Source organism: Hordeum vulgare, chromosome 3H, assembly GCF_904849725.1.
Source record: "Hordeum vulgare subsp. vulgare chromosome 3H, MorexV3_pseudomolecules_assembly, whole genome shotgun sequence".
NCBI classification, from domain to species: domain Eukaryota; kingdom Viridiplantae; phylum Streptophyta; class Magnoliopsida; order Poales; family Poaceae; genus Hordeum; species Hordeum vulgare.
This window is the reverse complement of record NC_058520.1, coordinates 13,902,205-13,928,652: the sequence shown is the minus strand read 5'-3', so window position 1 is coordinate 13,928,652 and position 26,448 is coordinate 13,902,205. Positions and strand designations below refer to the sequence as shown.

The following is a 26,448-nucleotide window of genomic DNA, read 5'->3' as shown; positions in this document are numbered from 1 at the left end:
CACGTCATCTATGACCTTTAGCATTCCACAAAATTCTGTAGGGTTCTATGAGAACGAGTACAAAATTCCCTATCCTCACTTTAAATTAAGTATTTGTTTTCCTTCTTTTTCTGACAAAAATGTTTTTATATAATCCGCTCCCTTTAGAATTTGCTTGTAAGAACCATAAGACGTTTTACGGTGATTGGCACAGTACTTGGAGTACTAACCAGTACTTATCCCTTCGATTTGATGGGATTATAAATGATTAAATTTAATTGTTTTCAACCGAGAAGGGCATAATCTTTTAGGACGAAATCTAATTTTGTTCAACCAATCACCTCTACGAGATCCACGTCTACTCCATCCAGAATACAGTCCTCGACCTCCTGCACGTGCCCTTCACTGTCCTCGACGTGCCCGGCGAGATCCCCCGCGCAATAACCCCCAAACCCACACGCCTTCACTGTCCTCGAGGTGCCCGGCGACAGGAAGAAGGAGAAGGCACCACATCTTCGTTGTAGGTGAATCGGCGACGACGATGGCGTTCGATCCCAAATCTTCCTGGAAAACGAGGTCCTTGGGGCGCGGCGGGGTGGATTTTTTGGCACCGGCGACAAAAAAGGGACCGGGGGTGGCTGGAGATGCCCTTATACGAGGGAACGAATAGTGGGAGAGGCGGTCTGGTTCTGCCGTTTTTTTATGCGAGCGTAGGTTGGAGAAAAAAACAAAATCGATCGAGAACGATCAAGCGAGAGGTGGAGGCGAGACGAAAGAACGAAACGAAACCGACCATCACGACCACAGACTCCTGCTTAGAAGTAGAGATGAGCATAAAAGTACAAATATGTAAGATTTATTATACTTGATTAGTTTATTATTGTAAAATAGTTTGGAACATAAGTAGCATAATGTGAGTTTAATTCTTTGGAGTTGTCCACGCGGGTGTCTTCTTCATTGAAGAAAAGTTGACATGAGTGGTGAGGATGGCTCTCTCCCCGCGTGTTGGTGTAGTAACTTTGTTAAAAAATGTATAAGTAATTGCTAAATCTAATGAAATGAAAGTATAAGCTTAAAATCAATAAAAAATACCTAAAAATAGAATATGATCTTTGGAATTACAGTTAAAAATGTTATTTCAAGCAAAAATGTGAAGGATGACTAATATGAATATATAGCGTTGCAACGTTACATGCATAGACTAAAGCAAAAATAATTTTAATTTATAAGATAAATGCATGACTCGTTTATGTGGCGGATTTTTCATGACTTAATGGAAGAAAAGATTTAAATAAATTGCTTAGTGAAACGTTAAGATGGACATTTTTCATGTTGAGAGAGCTTATGTGGCAGATGTTGCAACGCTTAGTGGAAGATACGATTTAAATGCATTGCTTAGTGGAGCATTGAGGTGGATAGTTTGCATGTTAAGAACGCTTATGTGACAGATCTTGCATGGTTTAGTAAAAAAGAAAATTTAAATGCATTGCTTAGCGGGATGTTGAGGTATACACTTTGCATGTTAAGAAAAATGGGACAAAAAAATTAGGAATGCAAGATATATCTGAGTGGGCATGCTGTAGGACGAATCTTGAACAATGTATGGATGGATATCTGCTAGGTACGGTTAACGTTCAAACTGACTTTCTGCTATTATACTCCATGCAAAACCTTAGCCGAACCCCATGACCTTGGGCGCCAGCTCGAGCAGCTTCCCGAGCGCGTCCCCGGAGAACTTGCGCGCGAACATGAAGCAGAACTCAGCCGCCCCGCCGCCGTAGCCGCATCCCCCGTTCCCACGCCTCATCCCCTCCAGCAGCTCCGCCGTGACGGCGCTCCCGCCGTAGCTCTCCGGGTGCGGGCCCGGCCTCGGCCAGTTGGTGTACGTGAGGGTCCGGTTCGCGGCGCGCGCGCCCCAGCCCAGCAGGCTCACCAGCGTCGGCATGTAGTGCTCCAGCATGTTGGCCATGCCGTGGTCGCCGCGGAACATGGCCATGTACCGCTCCTCGGCGACGACCTCCACGGCGAGCGCCCGGCCCATCTCGAAGCACTGCGACCCCTTGCGCCACTGCGCGCGGCTGACGTTGCGCCGGGCGAAGAAGGGCGCGTGCCGCGCCCGGGTCGGGAAGCTCTCGATGAAGCTCGCGTTGGCGCCGGTGAGGAACGCGTAGGCGGCCCGGAAGGGGAGGAGCGGGATGCACGTCTCCGACAGCAGCGCGAACCGCGCGTTGCCGAGGTCCAGCAGCGCAGTCGCCAGCAGCCGCCGCTCCGCGTCCACCAGGTTCATGTCACCCCAGCTCGTGTTCTACATGTATAAAAAGTACTATCAAGCAGCTTAATCACAAGCGGGGATAGCTCAGTTGGGAGAGCGTCAGACTGAAGATCTGAAGGTCGCGTGTTCGATCCACGCTCACCGCATCACCACTTTTTTCTGCATTGTTTTGCCATTTTTCCTTCTTTTTTTTCAAATTGCTTTTTGGAAAAAACTCCTTTTGTAATTTGCTTCTTTTTTAACTCTTTTTGCAATTTGCTGGTTACCTGGCTTGGGATCATGCGACCGTAGAAGACGGAGTCGGCCGGCGGCGACCCGGTGTAGGCAGGGCTGGCGTGCACGTAGATGGAGTATTGCCCTTCGTGTCCGGCGAAGAACTTCTCCCACAACGGCCGCAGCGGCATGTCCCCCGTCACCAGGAACATGAAGGCCACCTTGGGCACGATGCGCCACGGCACGCGGGCGATCATCGGCACCATGGACGCCCTCCAGAACAGCTCCTCGTCGGTCATGTTGTGCTTCATACCGCCGCCACTCGGCGCGAGGAAGTCGGCGAACCCCATTCCCACCGGCGGGGACTGCGGCGACGTGGGAGAGGGCCCGACGCCGCAAGCTACCACCGGAGCTGGCGATGGCCGCGGCGTCGACGACCGTAGGAGAGAAGGCAGCGGCTGCAGGAGAGGTGTGGGATGGGATTCCTGGAAGTTGGCGTTGTATACCATGCCCAGGACGAAGCCCATGGAGAGGAGCAGCAGCACGGTGACCACATTGGGGACGACGCTCCCGGAACGGAGGGCTTCCATGGGCTTGGCCGTGCTGCTGCTGCTGGTGCTGCCCATGCTACGTCGGGCATAAAGAAATGCAGCTCTTGTTGGTTACTTATACATGGAACACTGGACCACAGCCACGTCGGGCCGACACGTGCAACCGTCTATATTCATTATTATTATTATTATTATCATTATTATTACTACTACTGCTATTATTATTTGTGTGTATATGTTCATTATTGTTGTTTTGCATTGCTCCTAATATTATTATTTTTCTCCTATTCTTATTATTTTTCGGCAGCGGCAGTAATTAGCACAAAAGCAATTTAGTGTCTTCTTTTTCTTTTTCTACATGATCTGGTATCGGTCCTAGGTTCATTTCTAGTATGTACTCTTTAGAACAACTCAAGCAGAATCGTCATATCTCAGGCTCCATAATTGTTTTTATTTTTTCTTCAGTCAAACATTTCGATTGTCTCTAAAATCAGACATTTTATCACGCCATTTCAAAAACAATCATGCATAGAATTTTCAAAAAGTTGCATGAACAAAAGCACTAAACCAACATGTATAAATCACATGTTATTGGCATGTGCATCGTCCCCTCCTTCAGCTTGTGCACCACTCCTCCCAGTGTGGTGTGCATCGTCCCCTTCTCCGACGCGTACACCTTCCTCTCTTTGCTTCGCGCCACTATGGCACCTGCCAGCCTGGATGTCCCCTTCTCCGACGCGTACACCTTCCTCTTTTTGCTTCACGCCACTATGGCACTTGTCAGCCTGGATGACTGGTGGGAGGCCGACGCCTACTAGTGTCGGCATTATCAGTTTGTCACATCTGCACCCGACTCGTCGCCGATAGGCTAAACAAGGTGTTGGCCTTAGCGGTGGCTGTCAAAGGTGCAATGGTTGTTGAAATCACGGGATCCAACTCGAAACCAAAGGACTAGGATGTGGTGCTCGAGGTGCCATCCATGGCATCATCGACATGCAAGTGAGGAAGGGGATGCGGCGACACGGAAGGGATAGCAACATGAGGGGAAATGTCTTTCGCGCTAAATCTTTTTGGAATGGTGTGCGCTCCAAATATCCACCGACAACCACTAAATATGAAGGGTCGCATGCTCAATTCTGAGACGGCCTCCATAAATTATGCCGATACAGGGCATGATCTACAACTCTCGGACTCCATTTGGAGCGACCTCTATAAACGATGGCAGTCCAAGGCAGGATGGCGACTCTGCTAAAGTGGCATTTCCGACCAAAATCATCATACAGACGGTTATTATAACAATCAGCCAGTTATGGTGACTCTACCAGAGATGTTCTTACATTAGTGTGTTTTAAACATGGCCGCTCTAGTAATCCTCTTACGAATTTATAGCAGGGCCGACAGTTGGAACCTTGTAGCTTGAGCCAATATATGAAAGCAGATTCTGTCGCACCCAGACCGAGACCACAGCAGTTTTTTTAAATTTTAGATTAGAATGAAACGGTAGCGTCGGTCCAGCAAAAGTCTCTGTATTCGATTCACCTGCACATGGATCTCTAGGTCGAAAGTTCCTGTGGCTTAGGAGTAACACAACGTAGGACCGGGAACTTCTCTCCTGTGTTGTGTGCATACAGAACAAAGTTCACAAAATATGCAATCATGAACAGTCTTGGGAGTTCGCAGCACGATCCTAGGTCGACAGATGCGTGTACATGGGATTGGGGATTACCGACATGTCTCGGAGAAGAATCCTAGGGCTGGTTGCCGTTGTTCCTTCTGAGGGCATACGCGATCGCCAGACCACCGGCGGCAAGGGCACTTACCGCGATGACAAAGGCTGGCGAGCTCCTGACTTGGGCATACGCAACGCCCCACCAAAATATGAAATGTGCTCCGCAGCTCGATTCGAACTTTTCCGTTGAGAAGTCCTGCATAAATTGAGCAACATGTTATGTCAATGGGGCTTTCGATATGTACACTTCTGATAATAGCTAACACGTTTTGGTTTATTCAATAACATACGTAACACCCATCATCACTCTGTTTAGTTTCATGTAAAAACGCCAAATAACTCAACAGAGCAGCCTAGATGGAATACAAACTCAGAAGGAGCATTCAAATTTACTTCTCACACTCACGGTCACTGCTGCAGGCTAGACATAAATTCATCGCAACTTCCACTGAACATTTCTAAGGAGAAATCCTGCATGATGATCCCCAAGAAAATTAAACCGAATCATCATCAGAATTAATGAATAACTGGCTCTAACAAGAGCATACATGTCAAATAAGGAAACATGATAATAATAAAAATGCAGACTGTTTTCGGAATATTTCGATGAGTTTTTTCTTCGAAGATATTGTTAAGAGCGAAACATTGCAGCTGTAAATCAACAACATTTTCAGGTGCATTTTGATTTGCATCTGGCTAAATTTTCATCCCACAATACTTCCCCTACAGGCCCTACACTAGTATAGGCTGTAAACATTTCTACAAGATCAAACATAAACTATTCAGAAATTTGATGTGTTATGGTGTTTCTTTGAACTTCCAGAGCATCCACAGGAGGAAATGCTCCGAAAATGGTAATCACTCACTTGTAGTCTTATTTCTGGATTAATTATGGAACATACAAGCTCCTTACTCTGGACTAATCATGAAACATACAGAAGTTGAGTGCAGTTTTAGCTCACCTTGGGAAGTTTATCTTGAGAGTTCAGATGATCAACATGAAGGCGAACATTAAATGATGCAGGAACCCATAATTTCCTGTCTACATCACAATAAGTCTTCGAAACTATATCAAACAAAGTTTGAGCACCATTCTCTATGGATTGCAGAATGGAAGCTTCTCTAGCCTTTCGATTCCTACAAATTTAGTAAAGACGCACATTACATCAGAACTAATGTGTGCAGTATCTACAAACGGATAACTGTATCATACTATCAGGTATGAACAAAGATGAAGAAATAATGACATAATCGTGCATCGATCAGGAGGTGGATATGTAGAAAACGACAGTAGGCCACTTCTTAAAAGAAACAAAAAAAGTTGCAACAAGAAAACAGGCTCCATTTGAATTGATTAGGCAAATCCAAAAGTGTAAAGTTCATCTTATAGTCTGCTAAAACTGAACTTGTTCAACCATAGTACTTGTGAAGTGTAGACAAAGTTTGCATTAGCGATAAATTCCATACTTGAGATATCCACAAAGCATATGCTTGGGCCATAGGTTGATTCTTCCATGCATTGGAATTAGCACATGTGGCGACATCTCCAAGAATTTGTATGTGGTTTGGAAGTAGTCCTGCATAATTCAGAACACCCTTATTCTAAATTTCTAATGCAACTCTGATTTATATAACACAGCTCTCTGGAGGCAGCATTGCCAGAAAACGTAAAGCATAGAAACAAAGTACAAGATGGGAAAGAAACCGAGAGATTTTCCACGATTTGTGAATTTCGGTTATGATGCAAGAAATGAGCTTCCAAACAAAAATCAATGTTACCTTCATGTTCCCACCAGCTCTATTGTCCAATATTGCACTTCCATGCCTGAAAATGCAAAAATATGCATCACTTGCTTCTCGGTGTTTATTTTATTTAACATCACTTGCGTGTTTAGGGTGCGGTTTTGTTTTCTGTATAAATTTTGAGGAAGTAGTCAGTACTTTAGTTCTTGCATCTTTTTTATCAGTAAAATAAAAACACTGGTGGATGTCTAATATGCTGTCTTATAGACAAGCCTATGTACATCATAGCCTATATAGGACAGCCCTGTAGTTTCCAAATGTTTAGCCTTACAGTTTCTTTAGTGAGTCGGGTCAAGTTAAAATTCCGAGCAGGTCGTAGTCCTTGAAGCTGGTCATTCTATTCGTGTGTTCTTATCCATTTTTCAAATATAATTGGTTTCGTTAACAAGTAATACAATTCAATACTTGCACTCAATTCAGATACCAGTGAAGGATGCTCATAGAGTATCTGCAACTGCTGCTGCTAATATGCTGAAGAATGATGCTTACCCTACGCAATGATCTCCAACAATTAGTGCATTAGTATTGACATGGAGAAGCCCCATATGACCATCTGTATGACCCTAGTGTTGAAAACATAGAGAAGTATCAATCAATAAATTCAGCGTATCTTCTGGTCTAAAATATGGTGTAGGTTTCACAGAAACGGCTGAATATATGGTCCAGATCAGATCATATCAGCAAATGGACGAACTCCAAACTATAAAGACAAATCATATGCTTCTGCTATTATGAATTCACATAGTTAATTCAATAGAATAACAGAAACATAGGCTTCTTCAAATGAAGATATTGGGTTGCTGTATAAGTCAACTGTTTTCCAGAGAATAATTTCTAGGTCATGCGGGGATCATGTACAGTGTTGCTACTATTTTGCTTCCAAACAACGTCAGGAATGCTATGTTTTGTGTATTTTTTTTCATAAGTCCTATAATATTCTTTATTCTTATAAAATGTAAATCCATTCAAGTAGCAAATGTTATGCCACCATCTTTTCATAAATTGGTCATTGCAAAGTCAATGGTTGGCATAATCATTCTGTATGGACTATGGCATGCAACTATATTTGAACTGCAACAAGCAAAAAATATTATAGCAAATAATATATACTAGGGTTTATGCTCTTCGTGGACTTTACAAAACTTGCTACATAATTAAGTATTTAACGATTGGAAAGTTCAAATGAATTATCGTGGAAGGTAAGGAAATAATGGCATAAGCTAAAACCGGAGAACGATTCTCCAAGGAAAACACTGGCTTACAGGAGCAAAAATGACTTGCAGTTCCTGGTCACCTATGCATACGTTTTCACCACCAGTCACTGCAGTATAGCCGGTTGACCAATTCCCTATACACCATGCACAGATGAAATATAAGATGTGTATGAACAGCGCAGATAAATTAGTGAGTATTAAGTATGAACTAGATCTCGCAGATAGCCATGGTATATAGCAATTGAAGATGGTGACTAGTGAGTAGTCTAACTTAATGATATAAAATTGGATTATTATCTACTACCGTCATTCACAGGCAATCAAAACTAAAACAACTAATATATGTTTGACATTCAATAATGAATAATGATCTAAATTACAGCACCTTAGAAGTGCCAAATATACCAGGACGGAGTGGAAACAACTACGAGGAGGACCATGTATAAAGGTATACTGTATACGTAAGAGAGTATCCAAGTAAACAAGAAGACATGTCGCATTGCAAGCTTCACCATAGATATTGTCTTTTTTATGGTGTTAACCACCTAGAACGCCTGATGGCTCTCTTTTCCCACCTTCCACCACTAAAATGCGTTGACAAGTGGTACCATACTTATAGTGGTCAAAAACTTCCGAACCATTCAAGGTGATGCAAATATTAAAATAATTTTCTTGGTTATTGTATATAATTTCCTTCCCCTTTCTCCTTTTGCTTGTAAACTCTGCTTGCACCATTAATCACATATTTATTACTGTAGCAGGAACCTCTTAGGATGGTCAAAATAAGGTCTAAGGGCAAGGTTTCAGTTGCTACATGCCAAAGGAGTTATCCCAAATAAACTCATTCTTGAACTACTTTTGCACTCCATAAACAGGACAAAATATGCTTTGGAAAAGTTGATAAAAACTTTTACAATTTTGGTTTAAAAAAAGGTGTAGGCCTTTACCTTTCCCTATGCGCTTCATCGTGTTTTCATGTATCAAAAGAACAGCGTCAGGATTGCATCTCTGAACAACCGAAAGACCTGAGTCAATCAACAAGACGCAGCCACTTTATTTACGATGGACAAATAGGCATGATAATAATTAACACAAATGAGGAACTAAAGAACTATAGCATGGTATAGTTTCCAGCTTCATGATTTTTTCCGTTTTCCCCCCAGATATGATCTTAATTTTCAACAGAAAAACTAAGAAGTGCTACAGAAAACATTCTAACCATACCCTCAATATGATCATTATGATGATGCGTAACAAGGACCAATAACTTCTTTGGAAGGGAATTAACAAGATCTGCAAGCTGAACATGGAAGGGATGCGATCATTTGTTAGGACAGAATGAATAGTTTCTGCTTAAAACAGTATTCAACATAAACAACTACTGTGCATTCAACATAACAGTATTCACAGTATTCAACATAAGCAATAGGCCTATAGCTGTGCATGCAGTATCATCTAACAGATTAAAAACAAAGCCAAAGCCTATTGCGAAGCACAATTTTATGCACTTTTGGTTGGGTACCAAATCAGCAACAGAAAATATCTGTAAAATAGAAAGGCATACTTCTCAAAATATTCTATTTATGTATGAGATTTCAAGTTTAAACTTGTTCCACAGTGAGAATAACAACACAATACTTCTGACAAATAAAAAATCAGCAAGGGAAGAAAAGGCACAACTGTTACTATTTACTCGTACTTTTCGTCTAACATACTTTTGAGTTTAAAGTTCACATTTAACGAGGTATACAACCCACCATAAATCAGATCTAGTCTTGTCAGAAAATTCAAGTTGATTCTTTCCCAAACCAAAAGTCTGTGATGTTATGCATCAAATTGTGGTTTTGCACTGATAGCCCCAACTCCGAGAAGAGAATGTTTTTAGATGAAGTCTTCAGCACTTTTTGGCCCCTTGTATCACTCTTTGGTAATCCTTGGTGATTCTAATCTAATAGGCAAACATTTAGGCACAAGTTCTTTCCCTCATAAAGCTAGGGGCAATTTTGAGGCCTGTATGAAGAAGTTGGTTTGAGTAATCAAAGTCCCATGGAAGGAATCAAAGCAATTAAACAGATTATAATATATTTTTAAATTAGTCCAAGGTGGAAGCTGCATCCACAAGATATACACCCTGTCACTGTATGTAGAGCTAAAAGAATGTAATCTTAGATATTGCTTTTACCTCCGTATGAACCTGTGAGCAACATCCAGGATCTATCAGTAAAGCATCTCCACAAGCAAAATAATCAGAGCGCTTTGATCCACATGTGCCACTGGTTGCTTGTATTACCACAAGATTAGTTGTACGAAAAGGTCGTAATGTACTACTCTTCATTGGTACAAGTGTTATTCCGGGAGGGTACTCCTGTCACCAAACATTGCTTTTCAGGAAAAAGGAGACAGATCGGCATGGCTGTTGACTAGAAACTGAAACTTGATCCAAACAAAATTATACTTATACAGACCTGGGAAAGCAATGTGGAGGCAGCGGTACAATTTGACGACAGCTCCGATTTCAGAAACCCAACATGCACATACGGCCCAATCCGAGTACCACCGGGCTTCACTTCAGAAAGCAATTCCCGAGCACCCTCCTTGGACATCCATTTACAGGAGTCTGCAACGCACAACATGAGTTATGGTGGATTTGGTGGTGAGGCAAATTCCTGGACACAAACATTAGTAAGAAATGAAGCAGCAGACCTTGCAATGCCTCCGGTTTCGACTCGAGCGACGTGATGATAAGCACCGTGTTGACACCCGCGTCAGGGCCGAACTCGGCTTCCTCAACATACTTGAGCAGCCTCCATTCCCCGCACATTGCATTTGTCAAACCCAATTGGCTCAAAATCTAGCGAGTGAGAAGCCATCTCTCGGATCAGTTGCCGCTTGTCAAATTATGGTTCTACTCCTACTTAAAGTAAACAAGGCTTCTGACTAACTCGTAATCCATAGCTCCCCCAGAAGTATATCACCAGATTTTGCAAGCTACTGTACTTGATTTCACACTAGAACAGCAGCTGAGCGACCGGATTTCACTGAGCTAACGGTGAATCACCTGATCGAGGGCGGCGGAGACGTCGAGGCGCGAGAGGTCGAGGGAGCCCTCAGCCTCCGCGTCCGCGACGGCGACGGCCACGCCCGGCCGGGCAGGCTCGCCCTCCGCGAGGCGCCGCAGGGGCGCCGACGGGAGGTCGTAGAGGTCGCTGTCGACGTAGCGCCGGTAGTCCTCCTCCTCCTCCCCTACCCCCGGCGGGGGCAGCTGCCGGGCGACGAGGAACTCGGCCTCGGCCGTGACCGCCGCCGCGAGCCGGTACGAGGGGGCGCCCATCTCCTCCACCAGAACCACGGGCCGCGGCGGCGTCGGAGCGGGAGGGAGGGCAGCCGCCGACCCGCTGGGGTTATCCCTAACTTTGGGAGTTGGGATTGGGGAGGGAGCTTGGTTTGGTCCGTCGGCCCGCACGCCGAGGCCGTTGACGACAAGGGGATAGGTGCTTCCGGAAGCATTCAATTCAAATCTGGGCGTGATGACGGTGTTGGTTCCGGTTGGTGATCTGCTTCCGCGGCCGGGAGTGAACAATTCGTTCATATTTACTCGTATTACATTTGCTTGGCTGTTACAACTAGTACGATCTCCCAACATTTCTCAAAGTTTGAATGCACTCCAGCCTCAAATTCCCCTCGTGATCTAGAGTAGTTAGCTGTTCCTCTTACCTGTTGTGAAAAGTTTTGCAGGAGGGCGTTTCTAATCGATGGAGGATACGGCAGAGTAAATTTTAATGGAGTATTTTTACGACCGCCTCCTTTTTTAAATATAAAGTTTTTTTAAATGTTCTATTGATGAACCATATATAGATGTATATATAGATATTTTAAAATATAAATTCACTTATTTTGCTTTGTATGTAGAATAGTAGTGAAATCTCTAAAAGACTTATATTTATGAACGAAGGAAGATATGAAATTTTGATCGGTTCTAACCGATTCCTTAAATTTAGTGACGTAAAATGTTCAACTGGACAATGCATTTCATCAAACAGATGCTATGCGACGGCGCGCTGAATCGGATCGTTTCAGGCAGCAGGAACAGCAGCGACAACAGCAGTTCGTGAGCTACCGCTAGCACGCCCGCCTCCAGCCACAATGTATCCTTTCTTGTAAGTTTTAGGAGATCGACTAGGTGCGACATAAAGAAGTAAAATCATATTTATCCTCCACTAATGCCAGATAGGAGATCAGTTAAAAATGTCATAACACAAAAGGATGGTTATCTGCATCAATTTTAGGCTCTCTCTGTATGTGGCTTGGCTCAGCCAGGCTACTCCTGTCAACGACGCCACTGATCCGCCTTGTCTCTTGTGGCGGGCCATGGGATGTGGTAGATCCTAGCCCTTGCCATCCAGAGGACTCTGGTTTTAGATGTTTCTTTAAATTTGATAGAGTTTGTGTCCTACGTAAGAATGCACGGTGCCGTCAGTTTTTCAAAAAATGGAATAAGTTTTTCTCAGCCTAACCCTCATCATCTAAGGCCGTGTGAAGGTGTGTCTTCGAGGGATCTACACGGTTAGATTAATGGTTCTTTTTGGTGGATCTTCTCAGATTTGATCTTCGTTTGTGTATGTTGGTGCGTTTTTATGTTGGATACTATCAATCTATGTTTCCCTTCATTTGTGTGATCGTCTTATGAGATATTAGCATGCCGACTTTTCGAATGTTTATTACAGTAAGTTTTGCCCGGCAGGGATGAAGAAAAGCATAGCATGGAGGTAATTGTAATGGGCGATTTCCAAATTGCAACCTGCTTATGTGATGTGATAAAATGTCGGGAATATCCAGAAAATTTATGTGGCATTCTGGGCCTAATCTGCAACGAACAAAAAGTGTCTGGCCACGTTGGGCTATAGCCCAGTTGTCAGTTGAGCAATAATTCTCCAACCTACAAGATCCAGACACTGTATAAAAAAAAAGATCCAGAGTTTCAGACACACCCACGAACTATCCAAACCGGCAACCCGCCGCCGCCGCCGCCGCCGATGTCTCCGTCGTCCTCCTCCGACGAGACCGCGGTCTCCTACGTCTCGTCCGAGGACGACGAGATCAGCCTCCCGTCGTCGCCTTCCCCGTCTCCCGAACCTTACGCGTCCTCCTCCGACGGCGCGGCCTCCCCGCCAGCTGCCAAGAAGCCGCGAGGGCCCCGGAACACCACCGGGGTGCTGCCGCGAAGCTGGCCGACGGCCGACGAGGTGGTCCTCCTGGAGGCCGTCGTCGCGCACCGGGAGCGGCACGGCCGGCTCCCCTCCCGCGACGACCTCGCCGCCGCCCTCGCCGGCCGCGTCCGGTTCAGCGGCGAGCAGGCCGCCGAGCGCGTGTCCGCCCTGCGCGAGCGCTACTACGGCTCCGTGACGCGGCTCTCCCGCGGCACCGTCCCCGTCACGGACGACGACATGAGGGTCTACCGGCTCTCCAAGCGCCTCTGGGAGGGCACTCTGGCGGAGAGGGCGACGCGCCGGGAGCAGCGCGCGGCCGGCAAGGCCGCCGCGCGCCACCACGAGCGGAGGGGCTTCGCGGAGCTCGAGGCGCTCTACCCCTGCCTCGCCGCGGAGGTGGAGGCGATCGCGTCGCGGCGGCCGTGCGGGGCGCTCAAGACGGCGTTCGGGATGATCGGCGACGAGAGGGCGGCGGCGCTGGAGGCCAGGGTTAGGAGGCAGCGGCTCGCGGAGGTGAAGGCTAGGATGAAGCGGGACGAGCTGAGGGACCAGGTCGCCAGGACGCTGCTGGAGTTCATCGAATGATCTGATTCCTTCCAGCAAAAAATTGAATGAAACAAATGAAGAATATTCGTTGCTGGTAGCACATTATACTGTCATGAACACTTGAACTGGAGTAAAAATATTCGTTGCTGGTAGCAGCACATTATACTGTCGTGAACACTTGAACTGGAGTATGGCAATTGCTGATTTACTGCTGCATCAAGAGCTCATTCATACAGTACTACGAAATAGAGCATTTCCAGATGATGAATATTACTTACTACGGAGTACACGCTTTGAAATTCGGCAAATCGGAGTTTTATTTCCTAATGATGACATATAGGAAGGAGTTCATCGGTACACTGAAAACGATGACATCCAAGGACTAGCAGCCAGCCTAAATCGTCCACCTCCAGAAGCAACAACACAGCAGCTCTTTGATTCTGAGATGTGATGAGAAGTAGCTGAGCTTTACTGGCAGACACAGCAAACCCTGAGTCCCGGTCAGTTCGAATGGCATCAGGCGGTCCTGCGGCTCGCTTATTTCGGGAACTACATAAAAGCCAGAGGCAGCATCCCCAGGTCCAAGGACGTTTGTGCTCGATGCTCATTCGTCGCTCACCAAAAAGGCGTTACTTGCATCGACTTTGCTGGCCGGGCTTAGTTCCCGCTCGATCTCTTCTAGGGATCGCCCCTTGGTCTCGACCACATTGCCGGCTATGTACAGGACCGCGAGAGCGCACACGGACGCGAAACCCAAGTACACGGTGCTGATCCCAAACTTGTTGACGACGCTCAGGAAGTACAGTCCGATGAAGAAGTTGGATACCTGCAAAGAGAAAGAACAGATGATGATTCACTACTGCCAATAGGCTAAGTTCGCAGCACAGAACGCAGGTAATCCAGCAACACTGATCATCTAAGCAAGTGGAAAGGATTATCACTAGTATTACAGAATGCGTTTTTCTTTCTTTTTCTTCCAGTTTCATCTATGTACCGAAGTGGACAGAACCTCCTATCTGAAAACAATCCATGACATGTATAGACCAATAGTGTCCATCTGATAAAGCACAAGCAATGACTACCTTGTATTTTGCACAAGATATAAGATACAAAATATAATTGGTTGGCGCAGACATTTGTTTGTCAATTGTCACAACAGTAACCACTAGAGACTTACCCAGTGCATGCCCAGTGATAATGCAACAGCCTTGGCCCTTATTCTGGAGGCAAATATTTCAGGAAGGAGCAAAGCTGGAACAGGGCCAGCTCCAAGAGCGAAAGACAGCACATACCTGAATAAAATTAGATCAAGATTCCGAGTTATGTTAAAGAGCTAGAGTTAATAAAGAAAAACCAGGACAAAGCCATATCAGGTGAATGTGAACCACTTACAGGACAGTGCCAACAACGGCAAGAGTGCCAGAATAAGGTGCCAAAGCCTTCCAGGTGAAGGACAATGACAAGAGTAACATCGACGCCGCCTTCAAAAGAGAAAGAAGAAAGAGTAATTCGTAAGTCATTTCCACATTGATAAACACAAACACACAGTTCACTGTAGAAGAAAAAAAAACAGTACCATTCCAGAAAAGCTTGTTATGAGAAGGCTCTTCCTTCCTTGCTTGTCCATCAGTGAAGATGCAATCATGGTGCCTATGAGAAGTATATATACACCTCAGAAAAAGCAATGGAAGTTACTACCGAAATACTCTTACCAACACTGAACTCACCAAAAACATTGGCAGCACCAACAAGAGCACTCGCTGCAACATCAGATGCAATGCCTGCACTGCGGAACACAGATGTAGAGTAGTACACAACAGCATTTATGCCAGCAAGTTGCTGGAACAAAAACAGTGCCGCTCCCACACTCACAACTGCAGTATAAGAGAAATATATCAGGACCCGACACATGTAGCAGAAATTTCATCATAATCATCAATTATGACAGACTCAAATGAGTATGAAAAGAATACTTAGAAACTGCTACCCAGATTATGTAGCCTGAGTAAATTACTCCCTCCGTCTCAAAATAAGTGACTCAACTTTGTACTAACTTTGTAAAAAATTAGTACAAAGTTAAGTCATTTATTTTGGGACGGAGGGAGTATTATTCATGGCATTGCGGATTGTAAAGAACATAGTTTGGTGATGGTTTCGACTATGCAAATGTGAGAGCATAAAAGCCATTAGTAATCCTTCTTATCATTCCTGTGCATTTTTTCTTCGTTACAGATGATAGGCAGAAGTTGCTTTGCCCAAACTACTTGCATATATAAGATCAAGATAACGCACGAAACTTTCTCACTAATTTCTTTGTACCACGTCATTGACTTGATAGGGTACAGGAAAATAATCAGAGAACATTTTACCTTTCCAATAGCGTTTGCTGAAAAGATCAAACCAGCTGGCATCTGGCTCATTAGATCCTTGCCCACTAGCCTTTAGGTCATACATAACTTCTGTTACCTTCTCTTTCCCATACAATTTTTTTATAGCTGCTTCTGCTTGAGGAATCTTTCCTTGCTGCACTTAATCACATGAAAGTTAATCTCAAGTATCGAGTTGCCACCTGAGTACGAAATATGGCGAAAGAGTTTGCACAGTACAAACCTGGAATAGCCAGCGAGGGCTTTCAGGTGAAACAGCCATTCCTAGAGCCAGCAAAATAGATGGAACTACTGAAATTCCAAACATTGTCCTCCACCTGATTGCACACAACAACAAACAGATAACAGAAAATGAATAACTCATACATTTATCATGCCAAATTTATTGCGATTTGCATCTTTAGTTCTCTCGTGTGCATTAAATGGATATGCCTGTTGTTTCTGACTTCATTCCTTACAATTGCATTTGTTCACAAACAAATGAAGAAAGAGGTTTCCCCCTTGTAATTACAAACAACAATTGCTCTTAGATATATTATGGCTTCATAAAAATAGAAATTTCAAGAATTCAGAAGTTGGTAGTCAACAGATTTTATGCACAAGCACAACAAAATTCAAAAGGCATCAACAGAATGCGACAAAGGAAAAGAGGATAGGAGAAAACTCACCATGCAGGATTTTGTGCTAATGGCAATCCAGCTACCAAAGCTGCAAGAATTCCAATGCAGATAAACAGCTGATTAATCGAACCAAGTGCTCCACGTATTTCAGTTGGTGAGATCTGCAAGGTGCAAATAGGTCAGCTGGTGAAGTTCAACATCACAGGCAGTAGTAGTTTCTGAACAGTGGTTGTGATAACTTTGAGATATCACAAACCTCAGATATGTAAAGGGGCACAAGAGCAGAAGAGATCCCGATACCAATCCCAGCAAGTAATCGACCAATAATCATTGTACGGACATCTTGAGCTGTTGCACTACAAATGTTTTGCGTGTTAGGTTTACATAGCAATAGTATACCTTGACCCATAAATTGTTCTAGCAGTGAATTCAGTCTCAGAACACACCTCAAGAATGCGCCTACAGCAAGAGGAATTGCATCCAAGATAAATGTCCGTGTTCTCCCTAATTTATCAGCCAAAGTCCCTCCAGTAAAAGAACCTACTGTTGCGCCAGCCAGAGTTGTGCTAACCACCCATCCTGAATGAAAGGCATATGTATTGTGATTTGTGAAGCATATAGGTAAAACAATAGACATTTCATGGAATCATGCTATAAAGTCCTCATGTACATGTTATTCTTATCCCATTAGGGATCAGTATGCAAACAGTCTGTCGCAGATAAGAAAAATGTTGTACATAATTGACTTAAAATTCCAAATGTATTAATTGCAGAAAATTAAGAGAACGGTGCGTACTAAAAGGTTATAGAACTACAATAATTAAAGTATGGCCTATATACAAGCAGGTGGAAGAATGAGATACCTTGTAACACAGCATTTTCAGCAATCCCAAGATCTTTCGAGAGATATTCAAGTGCGCCATTGACCACACTGAGGCACATAGATTTAAATGAGATATTCAGTTTTGCTGGGCACTGGTATTCATCAGTTAACATTTAGACTAGGAAACTGCGCTTTTATCCCCGTACAATGCATGGGATATGTTTCTATGCGATGGTACATTGAAAAGGAGCAAACATACCCAAGATGGTAGCCAAACAAAATTGCCCCCAAGCAAGCAACGCCAACGTATGGCAGAACACTCCCGGATGATTTTGCTTGAAGCTTGTCAGACGGAATATCCTCTGGGTCAGCTGGATAATAAGATAGTAAAGGAGTCTAGATTAGCTGACACAGTTAAACCCATTCCATTTTGAACCCGCAGAAACTAAGCTGCAAATAAATGGCCAGCAGCTATAAGGGTGCAAACGTCACCACATGGATCATCTTACTTCACGATTCTCAGAAAATTGGTAAAGCAATTTTACCAGACAGATTATTCCAGGACCAATACCAGCAACTACTACCTCATTAGTAACCCCAGAAAAACAGAGCCGGCCGCTGTCATGCACAGCTAACCGCAAGCAGGATGCACACAAGCACATGAATGTTTGCAGGTGCGTAGCGTAGAGCAAAACGGGGACTGCTCTTCACCAACATCCTGTACAATCCGGAGCCTACTATGCAACACGAACATTCCCACGGTACACCAGAAGCATGTCACAACCACACGACCCAGGATAACAACTACAGCTGGTACTGGTACTAGTACTAGATAGACAGCGCCAAGGCAATCCCTCTTTCCCCAAAGCGGAATTCACAACAAAATTGCTGGCCGGCGCATCAGGCATGACGCTCCATCACATTCCCCCTGTCAAATATCCACAGAATCGCACGGAATCTGGCGGCGATTGGTGGGTCGTTGCCGGAGCTCACATCACCCCTAACAACCAACCCACGCTTCTGCACCACGGAATCGGTGACGCGGGACGGGAGTGACGAGACGGCGACGCACCTGAGGCCGTGGCGCGCACGCGGCCGTAGCGCGGGCTGCGGAAGAGCCCCGCGGCGCCGGCGCTGGGCCTGCCCATCTCGACGCCCGCGAGATCCGCCGCCCGCGACCTCACGCCGCCGCAGCAGAACCCGCCGGGTCCTTCCGACATCCGCACGACGCTCCTCCTGCTGCCGATGCTCCCGGGCGACGACGACGACGGCGACCTCCGCTCGCCGATGACGACGTGAGCACCGCCGGCCTTCACGGCGCACCGCATCATCTTAACGGGGGGGCGCAGAAGGGACCTTCCTGCGATCGCACACCACCGCAGGATTTTTCAGCTTCCGTTACCAAAAAAAAAAAAGGTAATAACTAACGGAAAAAAAATCGCATTAAAGTTAACCGGCGGGTGCGTTGACTGGTGGTGCCGGGGAGTGGAGTGACTGACGTGGGGCGGTGGAAGAAAACGACGTCGTACCTTCGGGCGGAGGCCGCCGGCCGTCCTGGAGCGGAATTAATGGCGGGCTCGCGGGTGGACTGTGGTTTGGATGAAGGTGGGATGGGATGGGGGAGGAGGAGGAGGAAGACGACGGGTGCCAGCGAAGGATATATCTTCTTCTCGAGATCCGATAGTTCCGAGGGAGAGCTGTCGATGGAATTCTTCCTCCTCCTCCGCCTCTTTTCGCGTGTTTTTTTCTATCTCCTTTTCCTGTTGGCGCGGCATGTACATCCACGCCACGAGAGGGGCGGGTCTGCCGTGCTGGCAACGATGTGTGCATTGGATAAGAAGTTTTGTCAGCAACCCAGGACGACGCCCCCGTCTCGATCACGAGGATGGGTGTGCTTTCGACCAAAATGAAAGAAAAGAGAACTCTGCTAGGTTTATGGATTTTGATGTAGATATTTTCTAAAAATAATCCGATCTATTCATGTTTAGTTATGAAAGTACAACGGGACATTAGAAATAATAAATGTTATATTCAGATCCATAGAACACCTAGCGACTACAAACACTGAAGCGAGCCGAAGGCGCGCTGCCGTCATCGCCCCTCCTTCATCGAAGCCGGACAAAACTTGTTATAGTAAACAGTCGAAAAGTTGTCGTGCTAAGACTTCATAGAACCAACAGCAGAACAACAATCGCTGCTGATTAAGAGTAGCGTAGATCGAAAGGATCAACTTGAAGAACACAGACGTAGGCAACTACGACCGGATCCGAGCAAATCCACTAAGGATAGATCCGTCGAAGACACACCTCCACACGCCCACCGACGATGCTAGACACACGACTGATACGGGGTAAGGCGGGAGAAACCTTATTCCATCTTCAAGGAACCAACGTCGCCTCGTCAAACCCTAATAAAACTCGAAAGGACATCTAAAAATAAAAACCCTTCCGCTAACACGGATCGGGATCCACCGTGTCGCCATGGCCCTAAGGCCATCGGAGACGAGATGGACCAGAGGCGACGTTAATGGAAGGCAGATGAACCCTAACCATTTTTTAGGGGAGGTTGCCACTGAGTTTGTATCACAGTTGACTGTGTGATTGGATATATAGATTTAGATCTAGATTAAAGGTGAAGATAAGAAGATATCTTTTCAATCAAAAGGGATAATATAGTTTGTTTCATCCAAAACAATTTATTCAATACGTTTGATCAGTAGGTTAATATGATGATGACCTTTTAAAATAACTTTATGATTCGTGCAAACCTTTAGGGAATGTGTATAAGCCAAACTCAAGAAAGAAAAGGAGGAAGAATATACGTATTTTTGGGTTTATACGCATAACAACTTGTACATCATACAGTGAAATCGGACTGCATGGCAACCAACATCTAAAGATAGGGCATAGCGAGCTAGATTGCGTGCTTCTGCATTAGAGGATTTTTCCTTCATGGACAAATGTGACCTCGATGGAATCACGTCCTCAAGCTTCAGTCTTTCGGGCAACCGAGCATAAGATCGAACATGAGCTTCGGTTAATGTCCATGGTGGAGAGTGGTTGTTGGAGGCGGATTGGGTACATCCGTGTGAATAAGCACATTTTGAGCACTCGTCTCAAGAAGGCCTAGGCTCTCTTATCTTCTATTCTGGCCAGTACGGAGGTGGAAGAGGAGTCGAGGGAGGAAGCCTTAGAGAACAATTGAGGGAGCGGATCAACGTTGCTGGTTTACATGACTAGCAATTGAGGAAGCCTTCTCTTCTCGACTTCAATCGAAGGCAGGTCTTTGACACACCGCCAAGAACTTTGCTCCTTGCCAAGAAGTTTTCATAAGAGAGGCTCCATGGGAAATGATAGCTGGACATGAGGGTACACATCGTTGGGTCTAAAAGCCCAGATTGTTGTATATAGATACTCCACATCTATAATCGATTGGACCATATGAACATTTGTTCATTTTGCAAACTCAAGTTATCCTGAGAAAACAGCTGACACCCGGTTTCATTACTTAAGATAACGAAACCGAAATGACAAAGTTTCAGGCATACCCTTATGTTGCAAAAAAAGGGGGATTTAAATAAAGCATAAGCCTTTATAACTGAAGTGAAGAACGAGTATAAGCAATAGCATATCTCACGATCTTTCATGACATCAAAAATCATAATGTGTGTGTATGTGCACGCGTGTGAGTGCATGGGTGTGTGCGTGTGAAAATAATAGTGGCTTATTGTGATATGGTTTGAGTTTCATGCAATCGAAATGAATAGTACTACAAATGAAAATTCAAACTATATACGGGAAAACTCCATGCAAATATCCTACACGAAGGACAAAATAGAATTAGTCAGTACAATGCAGACTATCCTAATAAGATTAGAAGAAAAGTTATACAAACATTACCTTGTAGTCTTCCGTTAGTTAGTACTGAATAAGTAGGTTAATTCAGTGTACATTGTGTGATCATGCAGGAGGACATCATGGTGGATCTAAGAAATTTTGCTGAGGCAGGAAAAGAGGGCCAAAGAATTAAAAAAAAACTTTGAAAATAAATCCTTCAGAGAGTTGTCCAACATTGTGTCGGGGGGGGGGGGGGGAGGGGGGCAGGGAGTGGCTTGACACCAACACTCCGCTAGTGGAGTATGGGAATGTATCCGATGCATCGGGGCAATTGGTGCTACCGATGCACCAGATCCAGTTACACATCCAAAAATATTCGACAAAATCCGAAACAAATTTAATAGAGTGATACAATATCAATATATGTCGTCACAAAAATTCAAATCAAAACTCAAAACATTGCTCCAGATACACAAATGACAAATTTGACATCAATGTATTGATGACCAAAACTGAAACCCAACTTGTGTTATGTACTTTACAGTATCAAATTTGTCAATTTTTTTATATCAAGCAATGTTTTGAATTTTGATTTAAATTTTTGTTAGAACATACATTAATATTGTGTCATTGCATTATTTATTTCCTGATTTTCCAAATATTTATAAATATGCAACGAGAAACTGATGCATTGATAGCACCAATTACCCCTATGCACAAGATACATCCTCAGTGGAGGATATACCGATCCTAGTAAGCAATGAACCTTCGTTATTTGTGGCCAACATAGCATCTTATCCAGGGCAATGAAACTGCAAGCTTTTACTCGAGGTTATGCGTAAGGATGGCTTAGTTTTTTCCTATGTTTTCAGTTGGTTTTGCTTAAAGTTTTGTGATACGATACGGAGCCGCCGCCACCTCCTGTTCTTTCTCGGGAGGGCAGATCTCGAGTCTGATTTGGGCTCCGGAGAGGGGAAATCGACACCTTCGTCATCACCAACCATCCTTCATCACCAATTTCATGATGCTTTCTGTCGTCCGTGAGTAATTCCATCGTAGGCTTGCTATGACTTTGCTTTGTTTAATGCTTGTCACTAGGGTCCGACTGTCATGATTCCAGATCTGAACCTATTATGTTTTCATGAATATATATGTGTTCTTGATCCTATCTTGCAAGTTGTAGACATCTATTACGAGTTATGATCCGCATCCCCAAGAGTGACAATAACTCTGATTCTTTCCGGTGATTACCGTAATTTGAGGAGTTCATGTATTCACTAAGTGCTAATGCTTTGGTTCAGTTCTCTATTAAAAGAAGACATTAATATCCCTTAGTTTTCATTAGGACCCCACTATCACGGGAGGGTAGGACAAAAGATGTCATGCAAGTTCTTTTCCATAAGCACGTATGACTATATATGGAATACATGCCTACATTACATTGATAAATTAGAGCTAGTTCTGTATCACCCTATGATATGACTGTTGCATGATGAATGTCATCCGACATAATTATCCATCACTGATCCATTGCCGACGAGCTTTCCATATATTGGTCTTTGCTAAGTTACTTTTTCGTTGCTATTACTACAATCACTACAAAACTGCTACTGTCACGTTTGCCACCGTTACCGTTACTTCCAGACTGCTTTGCTGCAGATATTAAGTCTTTCAGGTGTGGTTGAATTGACAACTCAGCTGCTAATACTCGAGAATATTCTCCGGCCCTCCTTGAGTTGAATCAATAAATTTGGGTTGAATACTCTACCCTTAAAAACTGTTGTGATCCCCTATACTTGTGGGTTATCACGGCCCCGCATGCCCCCGCGTGACAGTTGCACCCAGTTGCCATGTAACACTGGAAAGACATGACAACTGACAGGAATGCGGACACGGCTAGTTCTACTCAGTTGCCATGTAACACTGGAAAGACATGGCAACTAACACGCATGCGGGTACGATCAGTTCCACTCAGTTGCCATGTAACACTCGGAAGACATGACAACTGACACGCATGCGGGTGACCAGTTCCACTCAGCTGCCATGTAACACTAAAAAGCCATGGCAACTGACACATATGCGGACACGACCAGTTCCACTCAGTTGTCATGTAACGCTCGGAAGATATGGCAACTGACACACATACAACACGACAGTTTCACTCAGTTACCATCTAAGACTGGGAAGGCATGACAACCGATAGGCATGCGGGCATTTGGGCGCAACTTCAATTCCACCACATGTCGGGGTGGCAACCGTGAGATATGCGTGCGCGAAACAGACGTGTGGGTGAATTGATAAACGCCCACACACCAGCCCCTTTCAAGGTGGCATAAAAATTCTGCCAAAAATTACCAAGATTATTGCAAACACAAACGAATACACATCCATGCGTGTGGGCGGTTTGCAAATGCTCACATGTGTGGGCGTTATCTTTTCTCGAATCTTAATGTCGACAAGGATCTAATGGTTCATGACTTAAATGTGAAGTAGTTATTTTACATTTGAATATGAAATAGCAAAACTGAATTTATAAATCCGTACGTCCACAAAGGAGTTGTGGCTTCAACCTTCCGCATCCAGATGCACAAAATGCACAATGTACGAGTTGTAGATGTGACAGTCTGACAGAAGCATGCTTAATTACATTGTTGACGCAAAAGTGAAATTAAGGAGCTAGGGAGGCGCGCGATCGATATCATCTCCGTTTGTTCTTGCTCCCGACGAGCAAGACCACGTAGAAGAGAGCACGGAAGAAGACGCCGAACGCCGCCGTGACCAGGAGGCAACTCCACTTCCCTAGGTCGGTGACGGCCTGCTGCTTGAGCACGTCGGCGCCGGTGAGGAGGCACGTGCTGGCCGTGACGTTGGCGCCGAGGGTGGCGCTGATGGCGCCGAGCACCTTCATCTTGACGGCCTCCGACATGCCGCCGACGAGCGTCCCGTCGAACACCTGGATCCCCCGCGCGAAGCACCTGGTGGCGTCGCCGAACTCGTTCTGCACCAGCGCCTGGTACGGGTACTTGACGAGCGACATGTAGTGGAGCCACATCCAGTAGCTCGGGATCCTGTCCCGGCTGATGAAGAAGCCGGACAAGAGGAGGAAGTAGGCGAGCACGGCCACCACCACCGTGTAGCCCAGCACCACGTGCGGCACCACCGCCGACAGGAACGTCACGAAGCCGCTGCCCGCCCATAGGGAGGCCAGGATGGTGAGCGCGAAGAAGCCGAAGGACGCGCCGCCGCCGGCCAGGCCCACCGCGAAGAAGGTGGTGACCGCGAATGCCAGGCACAGGATGACCAGCGGCGGGAAGAAAACCGCGGTGCTGGCGAGGACGTACGAGATCCGGCGGTACGCGTTGTGCTCCGTCTCGCGGAGGTAGACGTGGCGCTCCTGGATGAACACCGGCAGCGTGCCGGCGCTGACGTAGAACATGGTGGACATGCCCATGGCGAAGAAGCCCAGCCGCTCCTGGACGCCCTTGGGCGTGTCGTCCAGGTGGAAGAAGATGGTCGCCAGGACGATGCCCGTCACCATGAGCGTGCCGAGGCGCAGCACGAAGAGCTCCGGCATGCGCCGAAAGTTGATGAACGACCGCTTGGTCAGCACCCACACTTCCAACGCCAACGGGTTCGCGTACGTCGGCATCCCCCCTTTGCCCCCGCCGCCCCCGCTCAGGCGGCCCAGTTTCCCCCGGGAGACGCTTTCGGACACGGCCAACTCCAGTGGCATCACAGTCCTGCTGACCTTCTTGCTAGTTGTGTCGACGTGCCCGTGCCAACTGGCGTTGAAGTCCGCGAGCTTCGCGGTGCCGTCGGGTTGGCGCTCGAGGTCTCGGATGGTGTCGAGCGCGAACTCGGCCGGGTTCTCGTTGTCAGGGATGGGCGTGCCGAGCTCGGAGAAGAAGGGCTTGAGGCCGGCGGGCGTGCCGGAGTAGACGGTGCGGCCGCGGGAAAGGAGCAGGAGGCGGCCGAGGATTCCGAGGATGCGCGCGCTGGGCTGGTGGATGGTCATGACGACGACGCTGCCGCTCCGCGCGATGTCACGGAGCACCTGGACCACCATGAAGGCGCTGGTGGAGTCGAGGCCGGACGTGGGCTCGTCGAGGAAGAGCAGGATGGGGTCGTGGATGATGTCGGCGCCAATGGATACGCGGCGCCGCTCACCGCCCGACACACCGCGGTGTGTCTCGTCGCCGACGACGGTGTCGGCGGCGCCAGAGAGGCCGAGCTGGCGGATGAGCGCGTCGACGCGGTCTCGCTTCCTGGCCGCGGAGAGCGCGCGCGGGAGGCGGAACTCGGCGGCGAACAGCAGCGTCTCGCGCACGGTCAGCATCGGGTACAGCAGGTCGTCCTGCATCACGTAGGCGGAGATGGCCCGGAGGCGGCCGCCGCCGAGTGGCTCCCCGTTGAGCGTGACGCCGCCGCGGAGGCTGCCCCTGGTGATCCGGCCGGCGAGGGCGTCGAGGAGCGTGGACTTGCCGGCCCCGCTGGCGCCCATCACCGCGAATAGCTCTCCATCGCGCGCCTCGCCGGAGATGCCGTCGAGCAGCGCCTTGCTGTCGGTGTTGGCGATTTGGTTCCTACCGCGCCGGCTGTTGCTGCTGACGCTGTAGCATAGGTCCGTGAAGGACAGCACGTAGGGCACCGGCTCCGGCTCATCAGGTCCACCAACGCCGACGACCATGTGGCCGGAGGTAGCCATGGGTGACCGCTCTCTCGCGTACGTGTCAACTTAGTGAGCTACTAGGATCGTTGCTTAATTCTCTCGTGCTAATCGCAGGGCGGAATGTTGCCCTACTTATTGCATGCATGCAGGCGGCAATCAACTCGCTAACCAAAAAACTCGAGCGCTAACTAAAACAAGAATTCAGATGAGCATGAAATCTCCATCCCAACCACACTATCGCTTACCGTCGACTGTTCGGAGATTTTCCGCACAATTAAGTAGTGGCGCGATCGACTTACGAGATCAACAAAAATGTACCCCATGATACATGAGGTTAGCAAAATCAATTTTTTTTAAAAAAAGATCAAGAAAAATATTTAGATATACATGACGCGTGAGTTTTCAATTAGGCCCACGTTGTTGTCTGTTACAGCAAGCAGCAAGCTATAATCCAGGCATGCACCATCAATAATAGGAATACTCACGTTCATGACTTGCATCCGCATTATCTCGGTGTCTCACATTGGTTGACAATGCTTAGTTTTACACCTGTACCATTCTCTTTATTTATTTATCTTACATTTCAAGCATCATAATTG

General features: G+C 46.2%; 5 protein-coding genes and 1 non-coding gene across 9 annotated transcripts; 2 read left to right on the top strand and 4 right to left on the bottom strand.

Annotated features, from left to right (window-relative positions):
* Positions 1 to 1,524: 1,524 nt before the first annotated feature.
* LOC123442555 (glycosyltransferase BC10-like) lies at positions 1,525 to 3,210 on the bottom strand. Its single transcript, XM_045118634.1, has 2 exons — positions 2,518 to 3,210; positions 1,525 to 2,284 (listed from the first exon to the last, which is right to left on the bottom strand). Exons 1-2 carry the CDS (start codon positions 3,088 to 3,090, stop codon positions 1,652 to 1,654), a joined length of 1,206 nt encoding a protein of 401 aa, XP_044974569.1. The 5' UTR covers positions 3,091 to 3,210; the 3' UTR covers positions 1,525 to 1,651.
* On the top strand, positions 2,325 to 2,397 carry TRNAF-GAA. The gene has a single exon. It is a non-coding gene; the product is annotated as a tRNA-Phe (tRNA).
* A 1,311-nt stretch (positions 3,211 to 4,521) lies between the features above and the next one.
* LOC123442554 lies at positions 4,522 to 11,311 on the bottom strand. Of its 4 annotated transcripts, none has more exons than XM_045118631.1 (13): positions 10,820 to 11,311; positions 10,465 to 10,612; positions 10,227 to 10,378; positions 9,944 to 10,126; positions 8,986 to 9,061; positions 8,709 to 8,786; positions 7,810 to 7,895; positions 7,037 to 7,110; positions 6,524 to 6,569; positions 6,212 to 6,321; positions 5,707 to 5,881; positions 5,138 to 5,215; positions 4,848 to 4,940 (listed from the first exon to the last, which is right to left on the bottom strand). In XM_045118631.1, exons 1-12 carry the CDS (start codon positions 11,090 to 11,092, stop codon positions 5,153 to 5,155), a joined length of 1,464 nt encoding a protein of 487 aa, XP_044974566.1. In that variant the 5' UTR covers positions 11,093 to 11,311; the 3' UTR covers positions 4,848 to 4,940; positions 5,138 to 5,152. The 4 variants fall into 4 exon arrangements, with proteins under 4 accessions (XP_044974564.1, XP_044974566.1, XP_044974567.1 ...); XM_045118632.1 differs by having other exon boundaries at positions 5,145 to 5,215; XM_045118630.1 differs by having other exon boundaries at positions 5,151 to 5,215; positions 10,820 to 11,310.
* Positions 11,312 to 12,537: 1,226 nt separating this feature from the next.
* Positions 12,538 to 13,677, top strand: LOC123441352. Its single transcript, XM_045117826.1, has one exon. It carries the CDS (start codon positions 12,795 to 12,797, stop codon positions 13,551 to 13,553), a length of 759 nt encoding a protein of 252 aa, XP_044973761.1. The 5' UTR covers positions 12,538 to 12,794; the 3' UTR covers positions 13,554 to 13,677.
* A 24-nt stretch (positions 13,678 to 13,701) lies between these two features.
* Positions 13,702 to 19,189, bottom strand: LOC123442552 (plastidic glucose transporter 4). Its single transcript, XM_045118628.1, has 14 exons — positions 18,874 to 19,189; positions 18,417 to 18,704; positions 17,604 to 17,715; positions 17,385 to 17,452; positions 16,968 to 17,100; positions 16,778 to 16,877; positions 16,570 to 16,682; positions 16,125 to 16,218; positions 15,884 to 16,037; positions 15,242 to 15,388; positions 15,091 to 15,164; positions 14,907 to 14,995; positions 14,692 to 14,806; positions 13,702 to 14,340 (listed from the first exon to the last, which is right to left on the bottom strand). The coding sequence occupies exons 1-14, from the start codon at positions 19,172 to 19,174 to the stop codon at positions 14,119 to 14,121; spliced, it is 2,010 nt and encodes a 669-aa protein (XP_044974563.1). The 5' UTR covers positions 19,175 to 19,189; the 3' UTR covers positions 13,702 to 14,118.
* A 4,502-nt stretch (positions 19,190 to 23,691) lies between these two features.
* On the bottom strand, positions 23,692 to 26,065 carry LOC123442551 (ABC transporter G family member 16-like). Its single transcript, XM_045118627.1, has one exon. It carries the CDS (start codon positions 25,883 to 25,885, stop codon positions 23,879 to 23,881), a length of 2,007 nt encoding a protein of 668 aa, XP_044974562.1. The 5' UTR covers positions 25,886 to 26,065; the 3' UTR covers positions 23,692 to 23,878.
* Between the last annotated feature and the right edge of the window lie 383 nt (positions 26,066 to 26,448).